The following is a 13,840-nucleotide window of genomic DNA, read 5'->3' on the forward strand; positions in this document are numbered from 1 at the left end:
ACAGTTCCCATGGCTTTTCTTTCAGATAATGAAAAGTCCTTTGATCACTCTAAGTCACCAGAAAGGTCTTATTTCCATAATTAAAATATCTTGTCTCATGCAATAGTCAAAAATTGCAACTACATGTAATATTAAAGTGTCTCCTGTCACCCTTCCAGCACCTGCTTTGGGCTGACAGCCTGCAGTGAGAGAAGATGGTGTGCTTGGCTTCTCTCTTCCTCTGCCAGCTTCTGCTCCCTCCACACACTTCACCTACCAGCTGCAGATTCTGACCCTACAGTATTGGAGTGGAGGGGGTGGGGGTCGAGAAGAGATAAGGGGGCAGAAAATTCTTTATTGATTAACACCAATCTCGTGCTAGTTTTCTCTAGCCGTGGGGGGATTGACTCTCTTGTTGGGTGCTTTTATAGGTTCTTCAGAGAGACACTCCATTACAGGTAGTCTCCGACTTACGATGGGGTTCCGTTCCTACGACTCTGATGTAAGCCGGTTCTGACATAAGTCAAATATCTCCTTTTTTTTTTTAGTTTTCATTATCATTGCCTTTTATTATCAGTATCTTTATAAATCTGATCCTTATTTGTCTTTGGGAGTTGGAAACATTACATATAAACTTACAGATATATTTTAACACTGTATGTAGTACATATTACTAATGATAAGATGTACCAAAAAAAAAAAAAAACAGTCAGAAATGCAGTTCATCATAACTCAAATATGTTGTAAATTGGGGACTATCTGTACTGGGACTCTCTCAACTGCAGCTCTTTGCTATAGGTTGTGCACTCTCAGGCTGATCACTCACAACTCCTTGAAGTCTAAGTTCTTTTAGGTCACCTCCACAATATCAGGAGCCCAAGAGATCAGCCAGAAACATAAGTATAAATAGCATAAGACTAAAGTATAAATAAGCATGTACTGTAATAGAGCATAAAGTATATAATAAAGCATAAAGTAAAACAAATGTAAAGTATAAGTAATATAAGCATAAATCACTTATTTACCAGAGACTGTGCCACAAAATTTCTTTTGTGGAATATTTTAATTAAATTAATTTTCAATCTGTAAATATTTTGTGTACGCAAATCGTATTTTTATAGAATATATATATTGGGTCAAATAACTTACATCAACAATATACTTCTTGCCTAGGATGTTCAGTCATCTGAGATGGTTCTTATTATTTGTCTTCAGTGAGTTTGATTTCCTTAAGTAATGGCTTTGAAAGGGAACATTCATATAGGTTTAAGTTCTCCTACATATTTACCAAGGCTGTTGTTGTTGTTAGGTGCCATCAAATTGGTTCCGACTCATAGCGACCTTATGTATAACAGAATGAAACTCTGCCTGGTCCTGTGCCACCCTCATGATCGTTGTTATGTTTGAGCTCATTGTTGCAGCCACTGTGTCGATCCATCTCATTGAGGGTCTTCCTCTTTTTTGCTGACCCTCTATATTACCAAGCATTATGTCCTTCTCCAGGGACTGGTCCCTCCTAATAACTGTCCAAAAGTATGTGAGACGAAGTCTCACCATCCTCACTCTGGCTATACTTCTTCCAAGACAGATTTGTTCATTCTTCTGGTATTCCATGGTATATTCAGTATTCTTTGCCAACACCATAATTCAAATGCATCAATTCTTCTTTAGTCTTCCATATTCGTTGTCCAGCTTTCACATGCATATGAGGGGATTGAAAAGACCATAACTTTGATAATGCACATTTTAGTCCTCAAAGTGACATCTTCACTTTTTAATATTTTAAAGAGATCTTTTGCAGCAGATTTGCCCTATGCAATACATCATTTGATTTCTTGACTGCTGCTTCCATGGGCATTGATTGTGGATCAAATAAAATAAAATCCTTGACAACTTCAATATTGTCTCAGTTTATCATGATGTTGCTTATTGGTCCAATTGTGAGGAGTTTTGTTTTCTTTACGTTTACGTGTAATCCATACTGAAGGTCTTTTATCTTCATCAGTAAGTTCTTCAAGTCCTCTTCACTTTTCAGCAAGCAAAGTTGTGTCATCTGCATATCTCAGGTCGTTAATGAGTATTCCTCCAATCCTGATACCTCGTTCTTTCTCATATAGTCCAGCTTCTCGTATTATTTGCTTAGCATTCAGACTGAATAAGTATGGTGAAAGCATACAACCCTGGCACACACCTTTCCTGACTTTAAAGCCGCACAGTATCCCCTTGTTCTGTTTGAACAACTGCCTCTTGGTCATGTACAGGTTCCTTATAAGCACAATTAAGTGTTTTGGAATTCCCATTCTTCACAATGTTATCTATAATTTGTTATGGTGAAAGATTTACCACGGCATGTTGTACTAAATCTCTCTCTGGGCATCCAAAGAGAGAGAGGGATCATATGCTGGTTGGACTGCCTGCAACTAGTGGTGGCGGAAAGGGCTGCCATAAGTCTGGGATTCCTCTTGTTCCAGAAACTCTGTCCCTACATATTGGGGAATTATAGCTCTTGATAGTTCTAATTTTCAGATTCCTCCCTCCCATCAGGAATCCATAACTTTAAAGGCCATATTCTACACAGTCAAGAGTACAAGATCCCAGTAGGCTTTCAGGACAAACGCGTCTTAGTGATCGGTCTTGGGAACACTGGAGGGGACATTGCAGTGGAGCTGAGCAGAACGGCAGCTCAGGTATATACCACCTCTGAATCTGCACCCCCACCCCATCATCATTTCTGGTTGCCAAAGTGAGTAGTCAAGATTTTAAAACACTCTGGCCAATTGCATAATTACAGGGGCACATTGTAAATGAAAAAACCCTGAAAATCTTGTGGTCTTTCCTGAGCTATTTAAGAATCCACTTTACATAATTGAACCATCTCCGAGAAGCATCCAGGAAAATTGAGTGGAAAACAGGCTACTAGGTGTTCCTTCAGGAACAAGGCCAAACGGGCAAATGGCTCCATCCAGACCAATTATCTTTCTATAGACAAACTTCTATACTCTCCCTTTGTAATTCTGTAAGGATAGAAAGGGGAGGATGTTTTCTGAACATCTCCATATTTTCTATTAGAAGTCAGATCAATACCTTGTTTTAAAATAAAGCAACTCATACTTTGCCCAAGAAGTATACATGACGATTTAAGAAAGTCCAAGCATAGATTCACAAATTAGAAATCTATTCCAATTTAGCATAAATTATAGTATAATGATTAAGTTTAGTAAGAATAAGTTTTTATTTAATTCAATTAAAATTGTTTTCCAAACATTCACTTTAAATTCTATATTATTTCTCTGTAATAAACTGCCAGATCAATACTATATATTACAAGTACTGCAATTATTTATACTAAATACGATGAACATATTTAACAGGTATATAGATCAGGTAAGAGTGATTTGTGAAAACAATGACAGCAATAGGAACAGATAGTCATTTATAAATCTTTGTACAAGCTGTTGTTATAAGACCATTTGAAGCACATTGAAGAAAAATACTTCAAAATGACTGATTGATGTATTTATCCTTCTTGCATTACCTTCTAGGTACTTCTTAGTACTAGAACTGGTGCCTGGGTTGTTGGCCGATCTTCACATGGTGGCTACCCTTTTAATATGATGATTACAAGAAGATGCTATAATTTTATTGAACAAATTCTACCTTCATGTGTACTAAAATGGATTCAAGAGAGGCAGATGAATAAAATATTTAACCATGAGAATTATGGATTAAGTATCACAAAGGGGTACTTGAATTTTTTTTTTATTTATTTAATGGAAAATGACTAAAACATTATTTGTTATTCTGTTTTATTCAGAAAAAAAAAATTCTGTTGGCAAACTAAGGACATGTGTCCTAGAATGTTCACCAAAGATATGGCTACACAATCTTTTGTTAAAGAGATTAAGCCTGTGACTGATGGATCTAACCAACTTTCACACCAGAAAACCCATCAGCTTAGACTGAAGGGGACAGAGAAAGAACAAAAGGAAAAAATGCTGTCTGTCTCTTGGAATTCTATAGGCAGGAAACAGGCCAAAGGAGATACATCTGTTGTCCTCCAAGGAAAGTAAAGGACCATCCCTGGAGCAGCTCAGATATCAGCAGAACTGTTGAAAGGAGCACAGAAAGGAGGGCCTTCTTGGTTTCAAAGGGTGGGGCCACACTCTTCTAGATCTCAAAGGGTGGGGGCCACAGCCTCCTAGGTTTCAAAAAGTACAACAGAATTTTCCAAACTTTTAAGTTCTGTTTTCATTTTGCACAGTTCATTTTTAAATCCATCTCTTTCCTCTTGCATTTTACTATAAGTGACAAGGAGAAACCACACGGCTCCTTTAAGATCTTGCTTAGAAGTCTCCTCAACCAGATATCCAAGTTCATCACTTACAAGTTATACCTTCCACCAAACATTTGAACATAATTCAGACAAGTTCTTTGTCACTGCATAAAAAGCATCGCCCTTCCTCCATTGTCCAATCACATGTTCATCATTTTCTTTTAAAGCTGCACCAGAAGCACATTTAACATCCACATTTCTAGCAACACTGTGTTGCTGGTCCCATGTGTGTATTCTTTAAGAAGATAAAGACTTTCTGTATACCTCTCCTTACTCCCTTCTGAACCCTCACCAGACTTGCCTTTGATGTCCATAATTCCACCAACAGTCTCTTTAAGGCAATCCAGGATTTTACTATTAAATAAAAATAACAAACCCATTGCCATTGAGTCAATTCACGCTTTTACTATTAGGTGCCTTAAAACTCTTCCAGCCTCAACCCATTATCTAATGCCAAAACCACTTCAACATCGTAGGTATCTATTAGAGCAGCACCCCACTCCTCCAGTACCAAATTCTGTCTTAGTTATCTAGTGCTGCTATAACAGAAATACCACAAGTGGATGGCTTTAACAAACAGAAATTTATTTTCTCATAGGTTAAGAGGCTAGAAGTCCAAATTCATGGTGCCAGCTGTAGCGGAAAGCTTTCTGTGTCATCTCTGGAGGAAGTCCTTGTCTCTTCAGCTTGTTTCCTGGTTCCTTGGAAATCTCTATGTGGCTTAGCATCTCTCTTCCCCCATCTCTACTCTGCTTGCCTGTCTAATCTCTTTTATATCTCAAAAGAGATTGACTCGAGATACACCCTACACTAATCCTGCCTCATTAACATAACAAAGACAACCCATTCTCAAATGGGACTATAACCACAGGCATAGAGGTTAGGATTTACAACACATATTTTGGGGGGACATAATTCAATCCATAACAGACATCAAACAATAACTCTAAAGCATAGATGAGAAGTTTAGGGGGCACTAAATATAACTCAAAGCCCTGGTGGTGCAGTGGTTAAGAGCTCAGCTGCTAACCGAAAGGTTGGCAGTGCAAATCCACCAGCTACTCCTTGGAAACCCTAGGGGGCAGTTCTACTCTGTTCTGTAGGGTCAGTATGGGTCGGAATTGACTTGATGTCAATGGGTTTTTTGGTTTAAATTTAACTCAATAGTGGTGAAATAATTTGGGTAGAGACAACAAGAATGATGACACAACATGAAGAATGCAACCTATGTCAACGAGTTGTACATGTAGAAATTGTTGAGTGTGTGTATGTTCTGCTGTGTATATTTTCACCAAAAATAAATATTTAAAAATAAAACAAAACAAAAAAAATAGGTCAGGTAAACAACTGTAAATTAAAAATTGGTCAATTTACTCCCTTGGTTTGGCACATAATTTCTCTGAATTGATCAAATGAATCATTTGCTTAAGTGTCTCGTATATATACCTACTGAAGATAATTTTCTCCTCTGTGTCAAAGGAAAAAATCAAAGATAATTGTGAATGATGAACTACCAACCTGTATCCTCTGTGGGTCAGTCACTATGAAAACCAGCGTGAAGGAGTTTACAGAAACCTCGGCTCTCTTTGAAGATGGGACAGTGGAAGAAAATATAGACGTTGTGATATTCACCACAGGATATACATTTTCTTTTCCCTTTCTTGAAGAACCTTTAAAAAGCCTTTGTTCAAAGAAGCTATTCCTATACAAGAAAGTCTTTCCCTCAAACCTAGAAAAGGCAACATTAGCTATCATTGGCCTCATCAGCCTTAAAGGATCTATCTTATCAGGCACAGAACTCCAAGCACGGTGGGCTACAAGAGTGTTCAAAGGTACGCTGACTCTATTGAAAGCCGTATTTGATTAACTGAATCTTAAAATTAATGGCCTGCTAGTTATTTCCCTGAATAGTGCAAACGGTTCACACTTGACCATTAACCAAAAGGTTGGTGGTTCAAATCCACCCAGCGGCACCATGGAAGTCTACTTCTATAAGATCACAGCCACTGGAAACCTTATGGAGTACAGTTGTACTCTGACACACATGGGGTTGTCATGAGTCAGAGTCAATTCAAAGGCAACAGGCTTTTTATTTATTTAAAACCACACAGATGTGCACTAAAGTAACATGAAACATATTCAAAAATGAATAATTAATTTTATATACACATAGTATTACGCTGGGTGTGCCATGTCACTCGTTGTGACTGACTGGATAAAGAGGTTGGACTCTGTGAATGGAATAAATTTGGGCTACAGAATAAAATCAGATTTATCAGATTCACTGAAATTATTAGAAGCCTCAGGACCCAAGTCTATTCTGTTCTATTCTATTTACTCCTAGGTCTTTCCATTTACTGTAGAAACAGAATTTTACATTACTTCCAAAGATATGTATTGGAATAATGCACACTGTGTCCTAGAACTTGGGGCTGGGTGCCTTCTGCCAGCCCTTTAGGCATGCCTCTTGATATGAGAGGAAGGAAGCCGGGGCAGGCCATCTTGGGTGGTGGGTGCTGATGAGGTGTGAGTGTGGTACAGACTGAGGGCTGGGCCACTGGGGTATTCTCACAATACTGGCAGTGGAATGCCCTGGTTATGTGAGTTTGGAAGGGGATTTCACCTCCAGAAAACTACCCTCTGATCTCCAATTCCATTCTAAGCTTCGACTGTCATATGTTCTGAGGCAGTGGCAGTGGAAGGCCAGAAACTAGGGGGAGGAGAACTTAAGTAAAGGGAAAGCTACGTGTGACTTTATTGTTGTTTCCAATTCTTCTCATAGGACTTTGTAAGCTACCACCATCCCAAAAATTGATGGCTGATGCCACTAAAAAGGAGCAGCTCATAAAAAGGTATGAAATACTATTTGCTACAGGGAAAACTTAGCAATACTGTATATTCCATTACCAAAAAAAAAGTTCTTAATAAAAAGCCATTCCTAGAGAAGCAGCATGGCAGATTGGAAATAACTCTACATGTGGAGTCACAAGAATTTTTTTAGTCCTAACTCTGCCTCTAGCTGGATATGCTTCCCTAGACACATCACATGGGACACCGAGGCTTCCCAGTAGCGCACAGAGCCTGCCTCCAGCAGATGGCCAGTCCTTGTCTTCACGTGGCCCCAAAATTCTGTATGTCTTCGATTTCCTCATCCTTCTCTGTATAATCTGCTGGTGGCTCCTCTTACAGATAAAAATTGGTGAACCCCAAACTTAGTCCTCAGACCTTTTCTACCTTGTATTTATACTCATCACTAGGTGGCCCTATCCAGGCCTATGGCTTTAAATACTATCATATACTTTTAGCTCCCAAACTTGTATCTCTATCTTAAATCTCACCTCTCATACGCCAGACTCCTATTCCAACTCTCTCTGGATATTTCCACTTAGATATTTAATGGGTGCCTCAAATTCAGTGGACCAAAAAAAACTTTTGCCTCCCCACCACTACCCTAATACTCTGCCAGTGGGCTGTTCTCAGACTCTTCCCCATCTCAGCAGATAGCTATTCATTTCAGTTGGTCAGTCAAAAACCTTGGAGTAATTTTTTTCTCCTCTTTTCTTCTCACACCCCACATCAGCAAATCCTGTCAACTCCTACCTTCAAAATTAAACCAGAACCCAAGCACCTCTCACTACTCCACTGCTATGACTCTAGACCAAGCCACCATTATCCCTCACCAGGAGGATTGTAATTACCCCTTATCTGATCTCCCTGCTTTCACTCCTGCTGTTCTACAGTCTGTTCTTGACAGAGCAGCTAGAGTGAGGCACATCGTGTTGTTTCTGTGTACAAAACCCTCAGAATCCTCACTGCAGCTTCCAAGGCCCTGCAGAACACCCAGCTCTCTCTGCCCTCACTGCCTACTGTGCTCCCATCTCATCCACAGTGCTCCAGGCACTCCAGCTTCTGGGCTATTCCTCAAACACACCAAGCATAACCGCCTCAGAACCTTTGCACTATTCCCTCTGCCTAGAATGTTCTTACCCCAGGCATCTGCATGGCTTACTCTGCTCAAGTATCACCTCATAAGAAAGAAGACTTTCCAATAGATAAGTGGTATCTTTGGTGAAGGATGAGACAGTACACAATACTGGGGAAACCAGCACAGCTTGTACAAGGAAAGGTCATGGAAGCTCCATAGAAACATCCAAACTCCCTGAGGGACTGAATTGCAGGGCGGAGGGCTGTGGGGACCATGGTCTCAGGGAACATCTAGCTTAATTGGCATAACACGGTTTATAAAGACAATGTTCTACATTCTACCTTGGTGAGTAGCATCTAGGGTCTTAAAAGCCTGTGAGCAGCCGTCTAAGATACTCCACTGGTCTCATCCCTTCAGGAGCAAGGGAGAATGAAGAGAACAGGATGCAAGGAAAACATTAGTCCAAAGGACTAATGGACTACAGCTACCAAGGCCTCCATCAGACTGAGTCCAGTACAACTAGATGGTGCCTAGCTACCACCACTGACTGCTCTGACCAGGATCACAACAGAGGGTTCTGGACAGAGCTGGAGAAGGATATAGAACAAAATTCTAACACACACAAAAAAGACCAGATTGACTGGCCTAAGGGAGACTGGAGAAACCCCGAGAGTATGGCCCCCCAACACCCTTTTAGCTCAGTGGTGAAGTCACTTCTGAGTTCACCTTCAGCCAGGGATTGGACAGCCCCATAAAACAAAACAGGACTAATGAGGCATAGCAGTCCAGGAACAAGGGCTAGAAGGCAGAAGGGGACAGGAAAGCTGGCGATAGGGAACCCACGGTTGAGTAACAACAGTGTTGATGTGTTGTGAGGTTGTTAACCATTGTCATAGGGCAACATGTGTACTAACTGTTTAATGAGAAACTGTTTTGTTCCGGAAAACTTCATCTCAAGTGAGAATAGCAGCACAATTGGATGAGCGTAGTCAATGTCACTGAACTGTGCATGTAGAAATTTTTGAAATGGTGTATCTTTGGCTATGTATATTTTCACCAAAAAAAAAAATGTTAAGAAGGGAGAGAGTTGACATGTCGTGGGGTTGTTAACCAATGTCATAAAACCGTATGTGTACTACTGTTTAATGAGAAACTTATTTGCTCTGTAAACCTTCACCTGAAGTACAATTTAAAAAAGAAAGAAGCCTTCCCTGACAATGCTATAGAAAATAGCAACCCACCCAGACTCACTACTTACTCTCCCTTTACCTACTGCATTAGTTTCCTAGGCATGCCATAACTAAGTACCACAAGCTGAGTGGCGTTAGACAACAGAATGTATTGTCTTCCAGTTCTGAAGGCTAGGATTCCAAAATTAGGGTGTTGGCCATGTTGATTCCTTCTGATGGCTATGAGGGAGAATCTGTTCCGTGCCTCTCTCTTAGCTTCTGTTGATGGCAGCCATCTTGGTGCTGCAATCTGTGCCTCCATCTTCACATGGCCATCTTCCCTCTATGTGTCTCTCTGTGTTTCTTCTCCTCTTTTATAAGACATCACTCATATTGGGTCAGGATCCACCCTATCCTAGTATGACTTTATATTAACTTAACTGAAAACATCTTAAAAGACCCTATTTCCAAACAAGGTCACATTCACAGGTAACATGGGTTAGGACTTCAACATATGTTTTTGAGAAACGGCATGTAATACATGGCACTCTCCTTTATATTTCTTCATAATATTCATTACAACCTGATATATTACATATCTATTTGTTTGTTCTTTTTTTATTGTATTTAGATGAAGGTTTACAGAGCAAATTGTTTCTCATTAAACAATTCATATACATACGGTTTTGTGACATTTGTTGCCAATTTCACAACATGTCAATACTCTCCCCTTCTCGACCTTGGGTTCCCCATTACCAGCTTTCTTGACCCTACCTGCCTTCCCGTCGTTGCCCCTGGGCTGGTGTGGCCACTAAGTCTCATCTTGTTTTATGGACCTGTCTAATCTTTGGCTGAAGGGTGAAACTCAGGAGTGACTTCAGTACTGAGTTAAAAGGGTGCCCGGGGGCCATACTCTCGAGGTTTCTCCAGTCTCTGTCAGACCAGTAAGTCTGGTCTTTTCTCGTGAATTAGAATTTTGTTCTACATTTTTCTCCAGCTCTGTCCAGGACCCTCTGTTGTGATCCCTGTCAGAGCAGTCAGTGGTGGTAGCCAGGCACCATCTAGTTGTACTGGACTCAGTCTGGTGGAGGCTATGGCAGTTGTGGTTCATTAGTCCTTTGGACTAATCTTTCCCTTGTGTCTTTGGTTTTCTTCATTCTCCCTTGCTCCAGATGGGGTGAGACAAGTGGAGTATCTTAGACGGCTGCTCACAAGCTTTTAAGACCCCAGACACTACTCACCAAAATAGGATGTAGAATATTTTCTTTATAAACTATATTATTCCAATTGAACTAGATGTCAGCTGAGACCATGGTCCCCAGCCCTCAGCCCAGTAATCCAGTCCCTCAGGGAGTTTGGATGTGTCTATGAAGCTTCCATGACCTTGCCTTCGCCAAGGTGTGCTGACTTGCCCAGTATTTTGTACTGTCTTACCCTTCACCAAATTTACCACTTATCTATTGTCTAGTTAGTGTTTTTCCCTCCTCAACCCTACCCTTCCTTGTAACCAAAAAAGATTGTTTTTTTTTCTGGGTGTAAACCTTTTCATGAGTTTTTATAATAGTGGTCTCATACAGTATTTGTCCTTTCACTCAGCATAAGGCCCTCCAGATTCATCCATGTTGTGAGATGTTTCAAAGATTCATCATTGTTCTTTATCATTGAATAGTATTCTGTTGTGTATGTACCGTAGTTTGTGTATCCGTTCATCTGTAGATGGACACTTAGCTTGTTTCCATCTTATTGCTATTGTAAATAATGCTGCAATGAACATAGGTGTGCCTATGTCTATTTGTGTGACTGCTCTTACTTCTCTAGAATATATTTCCAGGAGTGGGATTGCTGGATCATATGGTATCTCTATTTCTAGCTTTTTAAGGAAGTGCCATATCGTTTTCCAAAATAGTTGTACAGTTTTGAATTCCCACCAGCAGTACACAAGAGTTCCAATCTCCCTGCAGCCTCTCCAGCATATGTTATTATCTGTTTTTTGCTTTCTGTTTTTTATTAGTGCCAGTAATGTTGGTGTGAGATGGTATCTCATTGTGGTTTTGATTTGCATTTCTCTAATGGCTAGTAATAACGAGCATTTCCTCATGTGTCTGTTAGCCACCTGAATGTCTTCGTTGGTGAAGTGTCTGTTCATATCCTTTGCCCATTTTTTAATTGGATTATTTGTCTTTTTGTTGTAGAGGTGTTGGATTTTCTCATAGATTTTGGAGATTAGACTTTTCACAGATTTTTCATAGCCATTTTTTTCTTCGCTTTTTTGGTGAAGTCTTTGATGAGCGTTAAGTGTTTAAGTTTTAGAAGATCCCAGTAATCTAGCTTATCTTCTGCAGTTTGTGTATTGTTAGTTATGGTTTGTATCCTAATTATGCCGTGTATTAGGGCCTCTAGCATTGACCCTATTTTTTCTTGTATTATCTTTATAGTTTTGGTTTTATACTTCGGTCTTTGATCCACTTTGAATTAGTTTTTTATATGGTGTGAGGTATGGGACCTGTTTCATTTTTTTACAGATGGACATTCAGTTTTGCCAGCACCATTTGTTAAAAAGAGTGTCTTTTCCCCACTTAATGAACTTTGGGCCTTTGTCAAAGATCAGGTGACCGTAGGTGGATGGATTTACATCTGAGTTCTCAATTCTGTTCCATTGGTCAATGTGTCTGTCATTGTACCACTATCATAGCTGTACAGCAGTTTCTGAGGTCAGGTAGTGCAAGGCCTCCTACTTTATTCTTCTTCTTCCATAGTGCTTTACTTATCTGAGGTCTCTTTCCTTTCCACATAAAATTACTGCCTAGTTTTTCCATCTCATTAAAGAATGCTATTGGTATTTGGATAGGGATTGTATTTGTAGATTGCTTTGGATAGAACTGACATTTTCACAATGTTGACTCTACCTATCAATGAACATGATATGTTTTTTCCATTTATGTAGATCTCTTTTGGTTTCTTGCAGTAGTGTTTTGTAGTTTTCTTTGTATAGGTCTTTTACATCCCAGTTAGATTTATTCCTAAGTATTTTATTTTGGTGGGGGGGTATTATAAATGGTATTGTTTTCCTGATTTCTGTTTCATCATTCTCTTTGTTGTTGTATAGCAATCCAACTGAGTTTTGTAGGTTTATCTTGTATCCTGCTGCTCTGCTGAATCTATTAGTTCCAGTAGTTTGTTTTCGTTTGTTTGTTTTTGTGGAGTCTTTTGGGTTCTCTATGTATACTACCATATCATCTGCAAATAGAGACAGTTTTACTTCTTCCTTACCAATATGGATGCCCTTTATTTCTTTTCCTAGACTTATTGCTCTAACTAGGACTTTTCGCACAATGTTAAATAGGAGTGGTGATAAAGCACATCCTTTTCTTGTTCCCATTCTACAGGGAATGTTTTCAGCCTCTCTCCATTAAGGATGATGTTTGCTGTTGGTTTTGTTAAAAAAAAAAAAACCCATTGCTGTCGAGTCTACTCCAACTCATAGTGACCCTATAATACAGAGGAGAACTGCCATTGGGTTTCCAAAGAGTGGCTGGTGGATTCAAACTGACAACCTGTTGGTTAGCAGCCAATCTCTTAACCACTGAGCCACTTAGATGTCCTTTATCATGTCAAGGAATTTCCCTTCTATACCTATTTTATTGAAAGTTATCAGGAATGGGTGTTGGACTTTATCGAATGCTTCTTCTGCATCGACTGAGATGATCATGTGATTCTTTTCTTTTGTTTTATTTATGTGGTGGATTATGTTGATTGATTTTCTAATGTTGAACCATCCTTGCATACCTGGTATGAATCCCACTTGGTCAGGGTTTTGTTTTTTGTTTTTTTTATATGATGCTGAATTCTATTGGCTAGAATTTTGTTGAGAATTTTTGCATCTATATTCATGGGAGATATTGATCTGTAATTTTCTTTTTTTGTGTTATCTTTTGTTTTGGTATGAAGGTTATGCTGAATTCATAGAATGAATTTGGAAGTATCCCTTCCCTTTCCACGTTCTGAAATAGTTTGAGTAGTACTGGTGCAAGCTCTTCTCTGAATGTCTGGTAGAATTCTCCAGTGAAGCCATCTGGGCCAGGGCTTTTTTTGCTGGGAGTTTTTTTATTACCTTTTCAATCTCTTCTCTCGTTATGAGTCTGTTCAGATTTTTTACCTGAGTTTGTGTTAGTTTAGGTAGCTAGTGTGTTTCTAGAAAGTTGTCCATTTTCTCTGGGTTTTCAAATTTGCTAGAGCATAGTTTTTCATAGTATTCTATTATGATCCTTTTTATTTCAGTTGGGTCCATTGTAATGTCCCCCATTTCATTTCTTATTTGGTTTTTCGCATCCTCTCCTGTTTTTCTTTTGTCAAGTTGACCAATGGTTTGTCAATTTTGTTGATCCTTTCAAAGAACCAACTTTTGGTTTTGTTGATTCTTTCTATTGTTTTTCT

The 13,840-nt window shown here is 39.3% G+C and overlaps 1 protein-coding gene across 4 annotated transcripts in view; it reads left to right on the top strand.

Annotated features, from left to right (window-relative positions):
* Positions 1-13,840, top strand: part of FMO4 (flavin containing dimethylaniline monoxygenase 4) — a 34,941-nt gene that overhangs the window by 13,196 nt on the left and 7,905 nt on the right. For all 4 annotated transcript variants that reach the window (XM_023738452.1, XM_023738453.1, XM_023738451.1 and 1 more), the window contains 4 exons: positions 2,524-2,666; positions 3,522-3,721; positions 5,792-6,144; positions 7,095-7,164. In XM_023738452.1, the coding sequence (XP_023594220.1) occupies positions 2,524-2,666; positions 3,522-3,721; positions 5,792-6,144; positions 7,095-7,164 (766 nt within the window). The remainder of the gene's footprint in view (positions 1-2,523; positions 2,667-3,521; positions 3,722-5,791; positions 6,145-7,094; positions 7,165-13,840) is intronic.

Source organism: Trichechus manatus, unplaced genomic scaffold, assembly GCF_000243295.1.
Source record: "Trichechus manatus latirostris isolate Lorelei unplaced genomic scaffold, TriManLat1.0 scaffold00117, whole genome shotgun sequence".
NCBI classification, from domain to species: Eukaryota; Metazoa; Chordata; class Mammalia; order Sirenia; family Trichechidae; genus Trichechus; species Trichechus manatus.